General features: G+C 37.2%; 1 protein-coding gene across 2 annotated transcripts; it reads left to right on the plus strand.

Moving 5' to 3' along the window:
• The first annotated feature begins 489 nt into the window (after window positions 1–489).
• zgc:64002 (uncharacterized protein LOC393330 homolog) lies at window positions 490–20,329 on the plus strand. 2 transcript variants are annotated; one of them, XM_039763997.1, is made up of 4 exons: window positions 490–788; window positions 7,268–7,475; window positions 9,652–9,860; window positions 19,780–20,329. In XM_039763997.1, exons 1-4 carry the CDS (start codon window positions 635–637, stop codon window positions 19,815–19,817), a joined length of 609 nt encoding a protein of 202 aa, XP_039619931.1. In that variant the 5' UTR covers window positions 490–634; the 3' UTR covers window positions 19,818–20,329. The 2 variants fall into 2 exon arrangements, with proteins under 2 accessions (XP_039619931.1, XP_039619930.1); XM_039763996.1 differs by lacking the exon at window positions 19,780–20,329 and having other exon boundaries at window positions 492–788; window positions 9,652–10,176.
• Window positions 20,330–21,682: the final 1,353 nt, after the last annotated feature.

Here is a 21,682-nt window from a genome sequence, read left to right on the forward strand (position 1 = left end):
TGAACTGTCTTTTTTTACCCTTTGTGCCCTGCCATGTTTTAAGCTCTTGTCATTACAGACATCATTGGAGCACAGTGTTGAGTAGACAGTAACAACATATGGGAAAACAAAAGTAAAAGAGCACTCTGTAAAGCTTCTGATTGGTAGGAACAGGTCATGGTAGCTGCTTTCGGAGTTTGAACAGATGTTTTTTTTTTTTTATTGGAGCCAGTACGTACAAAGGATAACAAAAGGTGGATGAATATGCAAAAATGTCTTTATATAATCTAGATTTAAACAAAATCTGATTTTGGCAAACAGCACTTTAACCCTGGATGACCTTAGTTATAAGCAGTTTACTGTATATTATGTTTGGCCAGCTTTATTTACATTCAAAGATTAACTTGAAAATTAGATATGAGTGCCCCTTGGTATTACAAATGTATCTATAAACCGAAAGCAAATTTGGACTTTGGCTCAAAGAGGTCCCTTAATTCTGATACAACTGTTGATCTATTAAATCATATGCCTTGCCTCTTCCGTTTATGTTAAACTGCAGTACTTTAAAAGTTATATTTCTGCTTCCTCACTGAGCACTTGGCAGCAGAGACCGCTTATTATCAGCAAGAACTAAAAAGAAGAAAAACAGGAAAAAATGCAGCAACGCTTTACAGAGGGAGAATTCTACCAAGAAAACTTTGAGGCCGCTGCTTACCTCACAACGTACTATTCATCAGAGACTGGGAATGCATTTGAAGGCAGTGTGTTGCAGTTTACTTTAAGTACGATTTGTCAGGCCTTTGCCTCAGGTACAGTACTGCCCTTGTTCATATTATAGTATACCATGGAGGTTATTTGCAGAAGTTTATAATCTAAAATCATTTGAAAGATTTTAAAAAATCAGTGGATAGCAATGCAATAGACACACTGTATAGAATCTGTGTGTAGTTTATGGGTTCCTCCATTATATGAGGATTTTTTTTTCTGAATGCTTAAGTGTGCATATTATTAATATTAATACAAAACTTCGTAACATCAGACTGTGCTTGTGTGTGAGTAGTATGTGTGATTTGTGGCAAACAGACATCTAGTTTGTAATGTAATACCCCCTGCTGCTCTAATAACTATGAATTGTAACTGTGGGGCAAGTTGATATCAAGTTAAAAAGACAGGGAGCAGTCTGACATTTATTAATATGCTAAGGAAGTGTACTTGGCTCTAAACAGTAGCAGCATACAAATATGATGGTCTGTTGTAACATAAATACTGTAAGTTACATGACAAAACAGGAGCACAGTGAGGACATATACCTGTACAATGCTTTGAGTGGAAAGAGCTCAGTTCAGAGCTGAGATACTAATTATAATGAGTTCTCCTCATGTCCACAAGGGATTGCTCCACAGACTGAAGTTTAATTCTACACACAAAAACATGAATTGACTTGGTGTGCTTATGTGCATCTAGGGATGGAATGTTCTCTTTTCCAGGCCTGCACTTCATCTATTGAAATTGGAATGAACTTTGGGTGCCTCAGGCTAGACTTAGAAAAGAAGGCATGTCTCTAGAAAATGTTACACACAGAAAAATATACCAATTTCTGATTTTTCTGTTTTGAATTTCTTATTTTTTGTCCTAAAGTAATTTAAAAAAAAAGTATTCTTTTTTAAACTTCTCTAGCCACATAATCCAACCAAGAGTTTCACCATGGAAACAGAAAGACGAACCGTGGGCAAGGTGCCTGTGCCAGTTTAGGGTACCTAGTTAATATTCTTTGTCTATGAGATGTGGAAAAGTAACCTGGAAAAAATCTTTGCAGAAATGGGAAAAATATGCAGGTCCATGCAAGGTTAGAAAATAAAACAAGGTACAATAAGAGGGAGAATTTCTTATCTCCGGTGCATGTAGCATGTCAGAAAATTGGGACTCGGAACAGTGTCTTTCTTTCTTTCTTTCTTTCTTTCTTTCTTTCTTTCTTTCTTTCTTTCTTTCTTTCTCAAGTAGTTGTTCTGGGAAGGCACTGGCTAATGGGTTTGGCATGTAGAGTTTTGCAAGAATTAAATGCAGGCAGGGCAAAAAAAAAAAAAAAAAGATGCTTGCATTTCAGTTTTTTAAAAGTCATATTCAGCTATTTCTGTTTTCCCATTAAAACTGCAAAACTTTTTAGAACATGTATACTGTAAGCCAGGTTAAAATTCTGCCCAGTCTCTCTGAGAGTAATGGAAGTGTTTCCTTCTGTACAATAAAACTGGATTTGTTACTGAAAAATAATTACTATTAAATGTTCAATGTTTTTAAAAGCAGAAGAGAGAAAGACTCCTTGCAAGGGTCTGTTTTTGCAACAGAGCTGAACTATTTGCAAAAGGGACAGGAAAACAGCATCCAAACTAAAAGAAACAGCAAATGAGAGAACACCTTTTGGAAAAAAAATACACAACTCCAATAAAAGGCTCTCTTCTCACACACATAAAACACCTGGCTTACTTGTTTTTGTCTTCATTAGCTGAGCGCTTACAGTTTTCTCAAAACACACAAGAAATGTTACTAAATAATTATCACAAACTCAAGGTTATTTTCCAATGGGAATCAAAATTTTCATTTTTTTGACTAAGTAAAAGATCAATCCTACTTTGCATTTCAGCCTTCCCAGCATAGAGCATACAAGAACATTGTTATACATAAATAAAATAAAAAATAATGACATACTTATATATAAAAAATTGAATGTAGACTATTTTAGAGTTTACCAAAGTCAGTAAAAAAACTATTTCTACTTCTCCATTGTTTTAAATTTTGGCAGTAAGCATCGCCTCCCAGAAGGTAAAACGTGGAAATAACTATTCAAGCAATTGTGTGATGTTTTATAGTCTTATCTACTTCTTTTTTGCTAATCATGATTGTCCACAAGAGAGCAGACCACTGTTGGATTATTTTACCTGATTATTTTACCTAAGTTTACTTGTGGTAGCTGCACACAGACCGGGAATTTAAAAGTCAGTACGCTCTCCACATGGCATGTATATTAGTTCCAGAAGATGCTAGTTGAAATGTTCATTTTCTTCAGCTTTCCTAATAGATAGCTCCGTTATTGGTATTTTTGAAAATATATTGTGTGTTTCATTAAATTTCAACCTATTATCTAATATGGTTCTAAAGCAGTTAAAACTGCTAACCCTCTGAACCTATTCTGACTTGATTACTAGTGGTTGTGCTGGTTCAGCAATCCTGCCAGTGTCAATGAGTAGCACTTTTATCTTCCTCAAATTTAGTTGGGGGTTCTGCTCTTGGCACCACCTCTGCATCTTCTTGGCCTCTTCCTCAAAATGTGCCACACATGTGTCAATAAAAGTTGTAACATCTGCAGACTTGATTGATAAACAATTGCTGTCAGAGCCTATCGAGTTGTTAGTATAGATAGAGAAAACTATAGGGGTGATCACTGTGCCTTTTGGAGCTCCTATTGATGCATGATGAGCTGCACAAATATAATTGTCAACCTTAGCAAACTTCTCTCTAAGGAGAAAGTCCATAATCCATAGTGTGAGATAGGGGTCTACCTTAAAGGCAGCCTCAGGAAAGAACAGCTTGCAGTAGTCCAACGGCTGGTAATCTGTCGAGTCCAACAGCAAGCCATTCTGTCTTGTGAAGTCCGGTAGCCAGTTTGGCTCCCACAGATCAATGTCTAGGTATTCCTTCCACATGAACCTTGCCGTAGGTGCATTGGCTGTGTGAATGCACTCAGCTGAAGCGGCATTGGCTGGTGTCCAATCAGCTGATGCCAGTTCCTCACTCTCTTGCTTGATCTTCCTGATCACTCTCAAGAAAATCAGATTCTGAAAAATCAGAGTCCGACTCAGCGATAATGCGCAAAACATTGTCTGCTGAGTATTTTGTTTTCTGTATTCTCTTCGCTCCCTCGTGAGATGTTGATGACATCTTGCCTTTGTTTACATTTGTTTACATTTTGTAACTTATGCAAGCAGAGAGGAAATGCTTTAACGTAACCGTGAGTTTTGTCACCATTAACAGCTGATTGTCGCCCTCTACCCCTGGATGTCGACTTTTGTCAGGCATTACACATCACGGTCTGTGACGCAATATTCGCTCCATAAGACACACAGACATTTCCATCCTTCTTTTGGGTAAACAAAAGTGCATCTTATGGAGCGAAAAATACAGTAATTCACATTACTCTGCATCTGAAGTATTGTGTGCAGCACTTGTTATGCAGAGAAGAGCAACCAGGTGCATCCCAGGATTTAAGACATGTCTTACTCTGACAAACGTAGAGAATTAAACCTGTTTAGTCTCGAGCAGGGAGATTGTGTGGTGACATAATCCAGGAATTTAAAATCTTCGAAGGCATCGATAAAGTCGATCCAGCAGAATTCTTTCAGCTTAAGGGTGAATATACTCAAAGACATCAGTATAAATTAAGGGCAAGTGCATTTAAGACTGAAGCCAAGAAGCACTTCTTTACGCAAAGAGCTGTAGGAATCTGGAACAGACTACCAAAACATGTAGTTGACATTTAAGAAGAATCTGGATGAGAAATTGGAACAATATAGCTATTAGCTAAACAAATGGGTTTGAAGGACTGAATGGTCTCCTGCTATTTGTCAATTTTCTTTTGTTCCTTTGATTATTTGGACAGTTATTGTTTGGAATTGGTAACATTTCAGAACTCTTCAAAGGCTTCAGCACCCTGTGCTCTTTAAGGGAATGAGTGAAAAGCTGACACAAGATTCATAAATTTCTCCACAGGATTCCCTTAATTAGATCGCTTATCTGCTGCTTTGTAAGGCTACATCTTCCTCAGAACTTTGTGTACATCCCTTTCTATTAAAGGAACTGGGCCACTGATTTCTTGGAGTTATGACTGCAAATCCCTAATTAAGTTAGCAGCAGTAGAATGAATTCAATTCATTAACAAATTTAAATGGCTAACTATCTATCTCACCCCTTCACCACCTAACAGCTAATCTGTGGTGTGTGTACTGGCACAAGAATGGCTGCCATTGCATCATCTAGGTGAATGCTGCACATTAATGGTGGTTGAAGAGGCTCCCCACTCACTATGTAAAGCACGTTCAATACTGAGAAAAGCACTATATGAATGTAAAGAATTATTATTATTGTTATTATGATTATTATTATTTTCAGACAATCCAAACCAGGTGTCACAAATCTTCCCATTTTGAAGCAGTCTTTCTTCTTTGTTCTTATAGTCATTTTTAGCTTCTGCTACCTGTTTCCTATGAGTTATTTGAATTTGTTTGAATTTGCTTATCTGCCCCAAAGGGAAAGCTTTATATTTTGACTGAAGTAACTCTTTGTTTTGAGTTTATCTTTGGATAACAAACCATCTCTCAGCCATTTTGTAGGCTCTTATGACCAAGCCTGTTCTTGTTGTACTTGCATGTTTTCTCATTTCATTTCCAGTTCTATATGAAAGTAGGAGGCAAACTCACAGCACACTGGTCAGATGTACCAATAGGTGTCTTCCGTAGCAATTTATAAACTCCTTTAATGTTCCCATAGGCAAATAACCACCATTCTGTCCCCTCTTATACTGTATAAAACTTTACAGATTGTGTTAGCTGTGTGAGCCAGACTTAATATCACCCAAAATGAATCTGAGAGACTTTGGGAGAATCATTTTCTAGTTCCTCAATACACTGACAAATTACCTGTGAGATGCAAGCTGTGTCTGCTGTCAGAAGTATATACAATACCACAGTATAGATGTATTCAAAAATGCTTGGAAGGCAATAGGAGTGCAGAGAGACACTCAACAGTTCAATATCAGCTGAACACATTTTTTGTCTGATTATACAGTTAAACACCATCACTGATTATATAGCAGCACAGTCCTCCACTGGTAATTTTACCTGATTGTATCAGATCTCTGTCTGCATGAACCAGTCCCAGAAAGCCATTTAACTGAAGGACTTATTTCGGTACATTCTCAGATAGCCATGTCTCAGTGAAACAGAAGATGCAGGCATCACCATATTCTTATATATAACGTACATTAACAGTGTGCTCATCAATTTTACTTGTCAAAGGTTTCATGATGGCAAGTAAAATCATAGGAAGTGTAGGGTTTGTTTTCTGTAGCTGCTCCACTTACCTCTTCTGTGTTGGGATTGCGGGTGTATGCCCCACCACTGCCACCTCCGATTTCAATAACTCTTTAGGTATTTCTATGTTAAAATCACACATATTCATTTTTTGTTTTATAAATAACAGTCCAGCATATCAATATTTAATCACATATGATGAATTGATTACTTACTAATAAAATAAGCAACAAATTAAAACAAAAAAAAAAAACAAGACAGATGGCTTTCACAAGTCACCAGCAGGGCAGCACCTCCAGTATGTATAATACCTGATTTTTTCATATACAGATTAAAAGATTTGTAAAGTTGAACAAACCTGACCCAAATATAATCTTATAATCTCCTTAAAACATTTAATTTACTACATGCCAGTCAAAGACTTTGCTGTAAGAGACGCAACCAACATTTTTATATCCCCTCATTTTGCAGTTCAAGAGACACTTTTCAGCTCTGATAATGATATGAGGCTATACCAGTGCATGCTTTCTAAAGACTGCACCGCAGCTCTAAAATATCTGACATAGTATTGGAAAACCAACATTTCAATTCGTCAGTCAGTCAGTCATTGCCCAACCCACTATATCCTAACACATGGTCACAGGGGTCTGCTGAAGCCAATCCCAGCCAGGACAGAGTGCAAGGCAGGAACAAATCCTTGAGCAGGGCGCCAGCCCACCGCGAGGCACACACACACACAAAGCACACACTAGGGACAATTTAGGATCGCTAATGCACCTAATCTGCATGTCTCTGGACTGTGGGAGGAATAAAAAATAAATGGTAAATAAAGATTACCTACATTTCTACAGTTGCCACCATGTAAATCTGACACATGCATGGTGCAGTGGTTTGCCATAATCTCTCGCAGCTCTAGCTTACTGGGTTCAAATTGTGGCCTGCTCATGGTCTGTTTGAATTATACGCTTTGTTCCATTACATGCATGGGATTTGTCTTCAGATCGATATATTCTTTCTGCTAGATCATAAACATGTGCAGGTTAGGCTTAATCCCATCTTTGAAATGACCAAGTGAAGATGAGTGTGCCCTGAAATAGAGTCAGTTTCAAGAAACGGATGATTAGATGAATACATTTTTATTAATTTTGCACAGCCACTAATTTTAAAGTGTGTTGACTCACCTTTTTCAATTTTACTGTTTTTGACAGGTAACATCAAAGGTAAATTGCTTATTGAGATTGGAAGTGGTCCTACTTTACACAATGCTCTTATTGCTTCTGAATATTTTCAGGAAATTATAATGTCTGACTATGCAGAGTGTAATAGAAAAGAAATTGAAAAGTGGCTCAGGAGAGAAAGTGGAGCTCACGACTGGAGTCGTTTCTCAAAGTTTATCTGTGACATTGAAGGCAAAAGGTGTGAATCTTCATAACTTTACATTTTATTACTTTCATTGCTATTTTGGATTAGTGTGACTTTCCAACAGTTTCCTTTTCCTTTGTTATTAGTTTTTTTCCCATTTATTTTGAAGGGGTGTGAGAGGCAGTTTTCAGACATGAATTGTTACACCTAATTATTCATTTGTTGAACACAAGATGTAGGGTATCAAGACATAACCAGGTCACTATGATACAAAAGGAGGATGAGTGAAGTCTTCTGCTGTTGTAATAGTAGTGGTATTGTCAAATATACTCTTCCTAGCATGCAGTATATCCTCTAAGGTGTGAACATATTATAAAAGCGGTTTTAGAGAGTCTGCTATTCTCCTTATCAGAGTTTGGCGCTGGTTCTTCTTGGCTTGTAGGTGACTTTGGCAGCATAGCAGACCGAGTCCTCAATGTGCGGAAAGACACACAGAGATGGTCACCCCAGCTTGCGGACTTTTTTATTTATTTTAAAACACAGCTGTGAAGATAGAGCACTGAGCTACCCAAGAGCACTTCTTTTTTTTCTACCAATTCCTCCTCCTTCCTCCCTTAAGTAATCAATAAACTTTATTAAAACTTCCTGACATGAACTCCTGCTTACAATATGCTGCCATGCAAAACTTTATAGTTCAACATGCAATATTTTTCCAGTAGCACTCAGAAGACCAAGCTGGAAAATCCATCACACCAGCCACCTCCTGAAAGTTTATAAATGACGGAGGGCACAGTGGCTAATCTCCCGGAAATCAGTTGTTACAGCTTGGAATTTCTGAAAATCTCATAGGTGAATCCTTTGATAATTGACAAAGAAACAGACCAAAATGAGTTTGTCTGCTCACTCCTCTCAAACATCATGCATTTAAAAGGTTGTCAAATTAGCCAAATAAGTATAAACTAATTTCAAACTGAACCTAAGTATATTGGGTTTTACATATACTTTTGTACTGTATGGGGCTTTTTAATATTTTTTATGATTATTGTAGCTGCATTTGACTATTGTCCAAAACTTCTGCAGCTTCTGCTTTCTAATCGGGTTTTGGCAATCAGTGTGACACATTGACACACAATGCAAATAATTCCACAGTTCAATTGTCTTCATTTTAAAAGATCTGGTAAAAATTCAAAGCAAAACAGTTTAAAATAAATAAAGAGGAAATACAAAATAAAAGTTTTTCTATAAGAGGTTTCTGTTCAAGGTGACCCAACTGCATCCTTCAAATGAATATGACACTTGAAAACAACAAGAAATGGGGCACAGTTCAGACTGCCTTCCTTAAAGGCCCATGAATAATCGAAATGGTGATTTCTCCTACATGTTATATAAAGACTTCTTTTTAAACTTAAACACAGCCAGCAGACGATGGATTGTGTGTGCAGGAGCAGATTTGATAATGTACTTTGCACCACTGGATGTCACTTGAATGATGTGAGCATTTTCTCTGTTTTCCACTGTTAAAGTAACAGAAAAAATGAAATTGAGGTAACCTTAATATTTATTTTTCTTTACATCTTTATGCCTGTTTTAGGCATTAAGTATGAAATCAACAGCCACATAGATTGTGTTCAAAACAGTTTGTTTGTTGAGCCTGAGATAACTAAAATGAGATTATAACAGAAGAAATTTAGTAGTTATGTTCCTTTTTGTGCAGTTTACTGGGGACTCTGAGTTCCTCCATCTTTCTAAGGATAGGTTGTTTGGTTGAATAGCAGCAATACAGTGTGAATGTGAATGCACATGTGGGAGAGTAAGAGACCAGCACACTGTCCGGGGCTGGTTTTCTATTAAATTAATGCATTACTGCAATTGGTTTTGATTTAGGAAGTAGTGTATCATGTGCCTTTACCATGCAGTTTTCCTCATTTGTTTTTTAGTAACATATAACATACCTGCAGTGGGCTGGCGCCCTGCCCGGGGTTTGTTTTCTGCCTTGTGCCCTGTGTTGGCTGGGATTGGCTCCAGCAGACCCCCATCACCCTGTAGTTAGGATTTGGCAGGTTGGATAATGGATGGATAGATAACATCTATGCTTGAGTAATGCAATCAATTAGTATACCTAGAGATGCCTACCTTAACACCCATATCGGTAGTGGTTTGCAGAGCAGATGGATGGGTACATTTTACATTTTACATTTCAAAACAGACTGAATTTTTTTTCTTTTTTCAGAAGTACCATAGAAGAAAGAGAAGAGAAGACACGCAGTGTGATCAAGCAAGTTCTAAAATGTGATGTCACTCAAAACAACCCGTTTTACCCCATCATTTTGGAGCCTGCAGACTGTCTGCTGACATCTCTGTGCCTGGAAGCTGCTTGTAAAGATCAGGAGACATATCAGAATGCACTTGGGAATATTGTGACGCTTCTGAAACCAGGAGGTACTCTGATAATGATTGGTGTGCTGAACGAGACCTTTTATAGATTAGGAAAGTACAAATACTCCTGCTTGTGCATTGACCAGAATTTTGTGAAGAGTGCTTTGCAAAAGCAGGGTTTTGTTATACAAAAATTTGAAGCAAAACCTGGTCCTGATAAGGCAACGAATATACTGTCTGATTTTGAGGAAATATTTGTTCTTGTGGCACAGAAAACAGGTTGACCTGCTACATATATGTGCCCCCTGTTAGGCTTACTAGAGGTAGAATGAAAAGACCCAGTGTCCCAAATAATTAAAGATTTAATCAAACAATAGGATGCAAATTGTTGTGATGCATATACTTCCAGCTTCTCTTTCTTGGTTGTTTCTCCTTTGTACTTCTCACACATCTGTCTATCCCCATTTGTGGTGTAAGTACAACATATTCCTACACTACTTAAATGAATACTTGCAAGCTAAAAACAATATTTTGCCCAAATGTTACTTACCCCATGTGCTTCATAGTAATGGTCAAGAAATATAAGAAAGTATACGATTCGCAACAGGGATCCAATGCAGTACAACAGCAAACAATATCAAAATGCCCATGAAACATCAATGAAAAATGTCATGTTATTTGCATTGCATAATCCACGATATCCTTTTGTATGATCAACACATGCAAATGTGTACATTTTTTGCTAAAATATTATTAACTGTTATCTTAAGAAAACTCCACATTAGAATGTCAACATGGAAGATGTCATTCGCACAATGATGTGCATTTGCATTAAAGACAGATTCTTCACCAGTGAAGGAGGGGGCAGGCAGGTCTTCAGGTTAAACGTTCATTTCTATGTGCGAACATGCACGATCCTTCTTTGTCTATGAGAGTGCTTTCTGGAAGTGGTTTATTTAAAAATATTTAAGTGGAAATACATGTTTTGGACATTTTGAGCATGCAACTGGGTGCCTTTGCATGTAGATTGTATGTGATGAGTAATGTGAGATTTTTTCATGGACATTTTGATGTTTTTGATTGCATTGGTTTCCTACCACAATTGTTGAACCATACATTTTCTTACCTCATTTCTGCAGGAAAACATTAGATTAAAAATTTTTCTCAGTCATCACTATAAAGTCCATGGGGGTAATAAACATTCATGCAAAATATCGTTTTTGGGTAGGGTATTCCTTTAAGTATAGCACTTCAATTACAGTATGTAAGTTATACATTGCAAACATTGTAATGAATCCTGAATTACATTATACATACATATTTATGTAATATAGTCCTCAAGTCAAGAAGGGGCTCATATCACAAAGACAAAAGGAATGTGAAAAACCTCAGGCGTTGGTGTCGATGTAAACTGGAGCGGTAATTCCACAATAGCATCCCTTGTCACAGATGCATTTAACTTGGATTATTGGGGAAAATGCACATTTTTTTCCCATCTGCCAGCAGGTGCTGCAAGTACATGACCAATTTCTTTTTGAATTTCCACAGGTTTATAAAATCTTGAATGTGCATTTGGAACGTGTATTGGATTCCAAATATGCAAGCAACCTATCCCCTTTTGGAAAGTGAGGGATCAGTGTTCCATGTCTAGCATCCATATACTGTTTCGTTTTTTTCTTGATGGGAGAAAACTCTCTTACCAAGTGCATTGTCATCAGCCTTGCAGGAAATAGGAGGAGGAAGGACATTGAGGCCTGCTATGAAGCAATTCGAAAGGAGAAATTCCTGTAATTGCTTGTGGTGTTGCACAATATATATTTAAAATAATTCTCAGGCAGCAGATTCCCAAATTTTAACTTAAAAAACAGTTGATTGAATGTAACCTTTGAGAACTTAAGGAAATCTTTTAATGGCACCATTTGCAGCTGGATAGTATATTTAAATGTATGTGTTATATATCTCTTGCTTTCAGAAAAGTCTGAGAAGTGAATTGACATCCATAATCTCACACAATGGCATGTGGATTTATGAATCTGCTAAAGACTGAAGTGAGGAAATGTAGAATATTCTGTGTAATGATAGAAACAGTTAAGGTAACTTCTGGCCACTTGCTATCATAATCAGTGAGGGTTACACCATAATGACAATTTCAGACAACTGTTTCAAATGGACATGCAACATCTATTGCCAGCTTTTCCCAAGGTTCTGATGGAAAAGGCACAAGCTGTAAAGATGCAGCAGGACTGGCTGTTTTGTCAGAAGATTGGCACATCTCACAAGTTTTAACTTAACTAGTTTTAACCATGGCATCTATACCTGGCCACAAGTATAGCTCATGCAGATGCTGTTTGTTTCTCACAATGCCTTGGTGACCTTCATGAGCAAGTGCACCCAAAAGGTGTAGCTCAGAGAGACATGAACAACAGGATGAGCACCATGGAACACAATCTCATCTTTTGCACTGAATCCATCTTGTAATCGTAAATATGGATGCATATTTGTCAACTGTAGTCAAAGAACAAGGCCATCCACAGGTAATCTGACATTGCATCTGCAAAATTTACCTGGTGATATGGCAGTTAAAAAAGGAAACAACATTGTCACAAACTCAGTATCAGTTTCAGAAACATCTTCAGCAGCAGAAGGCAATGGCAAACAAGAGAGGCAGTCAACAAAATAATTTTTTGACCCATTACAATAAGCAACACAATGGTTAAAACACAATAGTCCTGCTACCTAGCCTGAAATCCGCATGCCTGTGCAATCAGACCTTGTTGAAGACATCAGTCTGGTCATTGCTTGATGATCAGTGTGGTGAGTAAATTTATGACCCTAAAAATAAATTTTCCATTTTTTAACAGCCCACACATATCCAAGTGCCAATTGTTCAACAGTAGAGTATTTTCTTTCAGGAGTAGTAAGAGTCCTAAATGTCAAGGCAACAGTGTGTTGTGTGTGGTCAGGGTGGACTTGAGTAAAGACTGCTTCAAGCCCATAATCAGACATGCCAGTAGAAACTACAGTAGGTAAGTCAGGATCAAATAAAATTAGGACCAGACTGTGAATCTGTTTCATTGTCATAAAGCTGTGATGAGCTTCTTCAGACGAAGAGAATGGCATATATTGGGAGAGGCAGGCAAATAGGGGTTCTACAATTGTGAAAAATTTTGGAATAAACTTATTATACCAAGAAGAAAGTCCAAGAACTGAACACAACTTAGAAACATCAATTTGAGCTAGAGAAGATAGAAGAGCAGTAAGATGCTCCTGTATCCCTTGTGCTGTAACAGTATGACCCAGAAAATGCAGACTTGCTTGCTTGAAATGACATTTTGATTCATTTGGATGTAATTCTGCATCTTTTATGTGTTTTAGAAGTGCTGAACTGTACTATCATGTTCTGCTTGTGTACATCTCCACAATATTATATCATCTAAGTAGTTAGCAACATTTGGCAACCCCTTCAAGACTGTAGTTAGTATCTTTAAAAAGAGAATAGGAGAATGGAGCCCATATAGGACCCAGCATAACCTGACTAACCCTTCATGAGTAATAAAGGAAGTCAGATCATGGATGTCTTCATGAAGCAAAAGCTGAGCGTATGCATTTTATAAATCAATTGTAGAGAACACTGTTGTTTCTCTTATCAGTGATAGCATTTCATCAGTGTGAGAAGACAATAGCTGCCTGTAATAATATCTTTATTAGTCTCTCATAAGTCAACACACAAAGGAATATCACCGGCCCTCTTTTGAACAACCACAATAGTCGAGACCCAGGGAGAGGCATCAACTATTTCAATAATCCCTGCTTGAAGAAGTCAGTTTAACTCTGCATTGACATTATGTCAAAAGTGTAATTTTTGTTACACTGGAGTGACAGATTCTCATTCTTTAACTTTGTGTATGAAGGCTTTTACATAACTAAGAGTAACAGTAGATGATGAAGCTGTACACATTGATTGGAGACATGTGAATAAGTCACTAACTTAACAGCAGGTGGCAGTAAAAGCTCTCATTTAAACATTTGATTCTATACACCTTTAGGCAAAATGGATACCGATGATCCAGAATCCACTGTTAGAACAGCAAATGCAATGGCAGTTGAAATTTTCATTGTGACACTGAAATAGTTTCTGTCAGACACTGAATGGTCACTTAAGTAACAGATCTGAAGCTCAGGTACTTCTTGCACATGGCACATTTACAAAGAACGGAGGACCTGAGCAAAATCTCCAGTCTTTTGGTACTATTTACATTCAGCAGAAGCTGAAGGACAATTTAATCATGGCGAGATACTCATTAGATCTGCAGTAATAACAAGTACAAGTAGATGTCATAGTATATGCAGCAGCTTTAGGCAGTGCAACAGACTGTGGATTGGAAGGAGGTCTGTGGTGCTGGACACTAGCAGCAAATTCAGGTGTAGTATGTAAAGTTTGTGCCAGCGCTCGTTTATCTCCATAACTACTTTGTCTGCACACAAGCAGCTTCAATTTGCATTGTAATCATAATAGCTTTATCCAAAAACAAGTTGGATTCTAAAAGTAAGCATTCCTGTATGCAAAGACTAGGCACATTTTCCACCAATTGATCTTCATCTCATCCAAATTGCTGTTTAACATTTAACTGTCAAGCCTCAGAGTGTGACAATATAGTGTGAAATAGTTTCATTAGCTGACTAAGTACATTTTCTAAATGCAGCATTTATCCATGGAGCAAAGTGAGTCCTTAAAGCAGTAATACAATCCTCCAGTGACATACCTTGATTCAGAAACATGTAAAACAGTCTCTCACCTTCTGTTCCTGGACAATAAGGAAGAAGTGACCTTCTTGAGTGCTTCTAGCCATTAATCTCTTGATGCACCAACTACCAGCTTGTATTTATTGAACATCTTTAGCTACATTTTGAACATTATGGAGAATTCTCCTGGGGCCTCAAGTATATATGCCTTGTATAGAATATACACTAAAACATGGCATACAGACAAAACAAAAATATGTATAGGCACAAAAAGAATCAGAAAAAGTTCTATGTACTTTCTCTTTATAAATCTCATCCAAAGTGAATTTTAACAAACAGGCACGCTCCTACAGCCCCACCTAGACTCCTCCCAGAATTTTGCCTATTTGAATATGCAAATCAATAAAAATAGCTCCTTACATTCAGTGTTTTGTTAAAAGACAGTGGCAAAAGTATGTGTTATAAAGAAGAATTTCAGCAAATCTGAAATGGAGGCCCTTTTCAGTGAAGTGGAGGCAAGGAAATCATATTATTTGATGGCTTAAGCAGTGGTATGAGCTACAAAAGGAAATGATGGAGTGGCACAGCATGGCAGAAGCATTCAAAAGTTCAATTTCAGAAAGTTGCACTCTGCCCGAAATAAAAAAGAAATGTAAATAATGTGCATGTTCAATAAGACAAACAATCAGGCAGCAGATGCAATATTACTGTTTACTCTGTTTCAGACATTACAAAAGGTGAACCCCATGCCGGGGATGTGAATCCATGTGGGGATGGTGCTGCTGTGGCAAGCACATCTTCAGGCACTGGCTACACACTCCCACTACCTAGGAAACTGCCGGGGGACCATCAGGCCGTGTGCTGACAGACACTGTTCTGGAGTCACAAAATGCAATAGTGGATTCTGTAACAGATGTGGACAAAGGGATTAAGGAATATAAATGCTGTACTATGTGATATTGACCATAAATTAAATGAACAGGTTGAAAAATAAATGGCTCATCTGATTACCTGATTTTGCATTCTGCTAGTTAAATTCAAATGAAGTTGTAATGCTGTCCATTTTGGCTTCATCATTTGGTGGGTCAGGGTCAGGTTCACCATGCTGCATCTCTTTAGGTCTGGGCAAGCCACGATTGTGTGCCAGATTATACAGCATGCTACATGTTTGCACTGTGCAACACACTTTCAGTGGGCTATAGAGCGGCACAATAATAGAGTGGAAATGGTTTCTATTTACATTAGCAAATGGTGCCTTTTAAGAAAATGGTGCCTGGAACATAAGCAAGAAGGTGCCTTTATAGCAATGTGTGTGCAGTTGACTGCTCTGATTATATTGGGAAAATCAAACATTGCTACAGATTGTGCTGTGATGTTTGCCTGTACAACCACAGGGTTAGGAAATTTTATAATTATGGATGACAAGTGGATAATACCATCCCATACAGCTGGCATGATGTGACTAGGTGATGACTGTGAAATACCCTATTGGTCAACCAGATCTCAGTTAGCTCCTGTGGCTAAAAACCCGAGGGTGGACAGAACTTGGAAAGGAACGGGTACAGCACAATTCCTCAAAGGCTGCCTTTGTAAAGCCAACTCCATTTCAGCACACAGCAACCTGAGGATAGCTCTTGGAAATCTAAATTTACTTAGAACAATCATCTTCATGGGACAAGAAATCAGTATGATTTCTAAATACGCACTTGTAATTTTTCCTTTTGCAATGTCTTCTAACAATACTAAAGCAGTCATGGTAGTTGGAATAGATTGGCCCTTCTTTGCACCATTATATTGTTATAGAATGATTACAATCAAGTGCCTTAAATTTGTAAACAATATACAATTAATTTTGGAGTATTTGGTGATAAAACCCTTGTCATGGATGCAAATCTTAAAAAACAATGGAATCCACACAGAGACAGTAGGACTGCTTTGATACTTGGTGCCACCCGTTTACAGAACTGAGCAGAAATGTGTGTAGTGTGTACACATTGTCTGAGGCTGCCACAAAAATGTGCGTAGCCTTATGCCAAGTTTAGTTTTTATACATCTCGATCTAAGCGAAGAAACATTTTTGTGAATATGCACCGTTTATACATGAGGCCCATGGACACAGCAAACATTGGGGAGGAAAAGATGTAGTTGTTAAGTCTGTACTAAAAGTAGTTAAACTAGGTATCTTTAAAAATTTTCTCATGACTCAAGATGATCTCACATTAGATGAACTCAAATTATTTTTAGGCTACACATTAGAGATGAAAGCAGCACAGAACTGCTTCAGGAACTGAGTAAAACGACACAACTAGATAGGGAAACACCTAACAATTTGTATATTGAAAAATGGACCTTCGGCACTGTGTTCTGCTCGCAGCAGAGCAACATTGAGCTGAATTCAGCTATGATAGAAAATTAGGGCAGGGCATATTCCTTCATACCCTTTATCAAGTGTTGAATTAGAAAAATAATGGACTAAATGTGAACAATCCCATTTAGTTCTGGCTTTGTTAGGTCCTACTTTGAGACTGACCTAAATTAAGACTATTTTGTGGGAAGATAATTGTTTACCTGTCAGAAAATGTTGGGGATGTTTCCCTTTCTTGGGGTCACCTGATATGCTAATGGGGTCATGAGAAAATATTTAAAATTTAAAAAGAAAAAAACATTAAACAATGTATTGACTATGCAGTGAATGTCAATATTTCAAACAGCTGGGGTTGTGAAAAAGCTCAGATTTCAAAATGGGGTCACAAACCAAAAAAAAACTTGGGAACCTCTGTTCTAAACGTTTTAATGTCAGGTTTGGAATAACAATGGATTGGATAACACAAACTAGCCATACACTGACAATGATCTCCTGTACTAGATTGTTAACATGACAGGTAATTTTGTTTAACTAGAAGAATTGTGATGTACTTAACAATATAGAAAAATGTTGTGTTATTTTATCTAAAGAATGTAATTATCTTTGCACGGAACATTCTCCTGCTCAAGTATCATATTAATTGTTGGTGTTTTAATTGAACTGAACTCTGATGTGATGGACTTGCTGGTGTCAATTGGCTGTCTGCACTGGTAAGTGTGAGGTTTTAAGTGTTGATTGTGATTATTTTTTTATCTGTGTGATTATTCTGTTGTAATTATATAAAAGAACAAATAAAAACACTTATATGTGTGCTGAAATTAATTCATTGTTCACAGTTTCTGGTTTTGTTTTTAATTTTTGTTGGCTGTCTTAAAATTATGTTAAAATGGTAGCTGCTTCTTTTTGTTAAAATGATCGCTGCTTCTTTTCTTCTTTACAATGAGATGCATCTAACAAGGTAGATTGCAGCTAATCTGTTAATCCTGTACAATTTACACATACATTAAAGTAATTGGAAAGACTGGTGCTAATCCACTCTTATTCATAGAGCATGCTACTGATGTTCTTAGGAAAGTAAAATTCACAATGATAATTTCTCATTTTAAAAAGAAACAGGAACAAACCAGAGTAATTAAATAGCCTGTTCCAGTAACAGCAATAAGAAAAAAATAGATTGAAATTGAGCCTTCAGTAACTGTGCCCTTCCACAAAACTTGGTTGTCGATCACCTGCCTCGGTGCATTTCTCTTTCCCAGTGATCTTCAGTTCCAGGACTAAGATTCCAGCTTTCCAGGACTTGTTTAAACTTATGCTGCCCCTGTCATGAACACTTTTCTGATTCCTACCTTTATGTTATTAAGACCTAAAGGAAAATTAAATGTGATGCTATAGTATGGTAAAGTTCTGAAGCTATTTAATTAGTAGTTCATTAGAAAGTTCCATGGAAACACACATTTTCCTTGGAGCAAGACTGCATAAAACAGAAGTGAATGGCATTATTGTTTAAGCTCTGGCAATGTTCCACTTTCTAGCACTTTATTCAGTTTTATCGTTGCTGTCTGTTATTTAATACTGCAATGCCTTAGTAATTAATTAATTTATTTTTTGTACAATAAACTAGTACAAGTCTTGACTATAGCCATATTAACTGGAAGACATAGTGAGTTCAAAGATTTTTGGAGAATTAATACCAATTGTAACACTATTATGTTGAATTGCATTTGCTTCCTTAAGGACTGCAGGCAATGCATATCCTCTACTGACTGGCTACTCCAATTTCTAACATTTTTTAAACTGTAATGTTAAAGAATGAATTTATTTTTGTATTTTTTTTCACTTTAAACAAAACTCAAGTATGTAAGTTGATCTCTTTAACTGCAGTGCAGAAATTGACTGAAATCAAACCACACCACCATCAAACTACTGATAAACTAAAACCAACACTGCCACCTTCTGGTTTGAAAAAATCAAACACCATATAGTACAAAGAATAAGAAAGCCACAATTATCAAAAAGATATTTTGTTGCAGGAAATGTTGTTTAATGAGATGCATTTATTTTGGAATAAAGACTATTATTTACACAGTTTTTCTGCCGATATATGTATATGCTCTATGTAAGAAAGGTCAGAGCAGACTATACTTTGTGAGAAGGTTGGCATCCTTCAACATCTGCAGTAAGATGCTGCAGATGTTCTACCAGACGGTTGTGGCGAGTGCCCTCTTCTACGCGGTGGTGTGCTGGGGTGGCAGCATAAAGATGAAAGGCGCCTCACGCCTGGACAAACTTGTTAAGAAGGCAGGCTCCATTGTAGGATTAAAGTTGGACAGTTTAACATCTGTGGCAGAGCGACGGGCACTAAGCAAACTCCTGTCAATCATGAATAATCCACTGCATCCACTGAACAGTGTCACCTCCAGGCAGAGGAGTAGCTTCAGTGACAGACTTTTGTTACTGTCCTGCTCCACTGACAGACTGAGGAGATCGTTCCTCCCCCACACTATGCGACTCTTCAATTCCACCCGGGGGAGTAAATGCTAACATTAATTTTATTTTAATTTTTTCATTTTTTATTACTATTTAATTTAATATTGTTTCTTTGTATCAGTATACTGCTGCTGGATTATGTGAATTTCCCCTTGGGATTAATAAAGTATCTATCTATCTATCTATCTATCTATCTATCTATCTATCTATCTATCTATCTATCTATCTATCTATCTATCTATCTATCTATCTATCTATCTATATTTTATGTTGTCCTGTATCTGTGTCAGAGGGTCACCTTCCTGGTTCCTCAAAAGTAATACTGCCTCTGAGGGACACCAAGGGGATTCAATAGCTAACAACCTTGTCTTCTTTTTCCACCCACAGCCCAGAGAAGACAGCTAACCCCACCCTTTCCAGTTTAGGAGATATAGAAAGGGGGAGCTCCTGAAAGGTGGCGTTTCACTTGGAAGACGACCCACCTATAGGAAGGAAGTCCAATGACAAACAAGCCTGACAAACCTAATTAAGAAACATTATAAAAGTTGAAGATTTTTTTGATTTCTGTTCTATTTTTACACCATTACACACCTGTTATTTTGTTTGTGTATAAAAGAAGTAAATGGGGTAGCCTGGTTGACACCCTAACATTTCGCCCAAGATCTTGTGGTTACTGGTGGTTTCTATTTGCGTCAGGCTGCTCGGTCAACTGTCTTTCCTATAGAAAAAAATTTCATGAGGGCAGAAGAAAGATTCAGCTAAAAAAAGGCCGAATTTCAGAGTTACTCCCCTACAGAGGTTAGGCTGGTCACTGATTACTGTGTAGAGACTAGTAACTTCTTTTTATTTATTTTTTTTATTTTAGCTAATTTTATTTCAAGAAAGTAACAGTATACACACCAAATAACTTATAAAACCTAATTAAACAAAAGAAGAATTCAACCCCCACCTGAGAGAAAGAGAAGAAAGGCAAAGCATAGAAAATAAATAGAATAGAAACAAAAAGGGAAAACATCCTTTTCTCCCTTAATTAATGCTTATTCAGTTTTTTGTAATTGTCTTGCCATATTTAAAAAAAAAGTATTGGACAGGACCTCTAAGCGAGAATTTAATTTTTTCCAATTTGAAATAATAGAGAATGTCAGTAACCCACTAAGTTATTTTTCTGAGATGTTAATTGAAAGGTCCCACCATGCCCTAGGATTTTTAAAGGGAAGATTAATTGAGATGTTTTTATATATTGCTGAGTGCTTCCTTCTGTACTATCACAAGACCAGACTGGATTCATTAAAGGCACTTCATACCTTCAGCGTCTGTTTAGTGTAATAATCTTGCCCACAAAGCACTTTCATGAATTTAGTATTTCACAATTTTGAAACTGTATATGAAACGAATATACATAAGAATATAAGAAATTTGACAAACATTAGGAAACCATTCAATCAATAAAGCTTCTTTGTTTAGCTAATGGCTAAGCGGTACAAACGTTTAGTATCAATTTCAGAAAACTTTATGTGAATCTAAACTAGTCTAATTTGCTCATCACAAGTGTAGCGCCATGGAAAGTGACTGATAATAATCCAGCAAGAATAATAATATTAATCTTCAAACTGAGTAGCACAGGAGACAATGTAAAAGTAATGTTGCCAAGTACAATTAAATGACCAACCAGAGTGCAACTGTAAACTTTGACTGCATTGCTAATGGCTGATTTAATTCAAAATATATGCATCTCTCAAATGGGCTTACATTAAAGCTTGCATTAAAACTCCACTAATGCTGTCCTCCACCTGCTGTACACCACCATCAATGTCTTCATGCTTATACACTTTACATTCATTCCTGGCACACTAAAAAAAGTCCCTCGCCAGAAAAATAAATGGCATGCATTGATTGTATGGTGATTTTGCATCATTAGCGAAGATATTATAAATAGGAGTCCTCAGGAAAGTATTTTGAGATATGAAGATTACTGAATGTTGTGATTATATTCGGCTAGTCAGTTTAGTTCAAGGTCCTAAATATAATCTGTATGGTGTGGAGACTGGCCCGGACACAGACAGGCAGACACGTTCATGTCACCCACAAACACGTTTATTTTACAATATATACAAAAGTCAAGTGCACCACAAAACCCCACAAGTCCCCAAAGTCCTGGCCACACAATGCCTTAATTTCTTCAGGCCGCCTCCTTGCCTCCTCCAGCAAGCTCAGTCCACTCCACTCCCGACTCTCACCTTGAATGAAGGGAGGCGGCCCCTTTTATTCACACCCGGATGTGTTCCAGGTG

The sequence above is a fragment of the Polypterus senegalus genome, chromosome 9 (assembly GCF_016835505.1).
Source record: "Polypterus senegalus isolate Bchr_013 chromosome 9, ASM1683550v1, whole genome shotgun sequence".
In the NCBI taxonomy this organism is placed as follows: Eukaryota; Metazoa; Chordata; class Cladistia; order Polypteriformes; family Polypteridae; genus Polypterus; species Polypterus senegalus.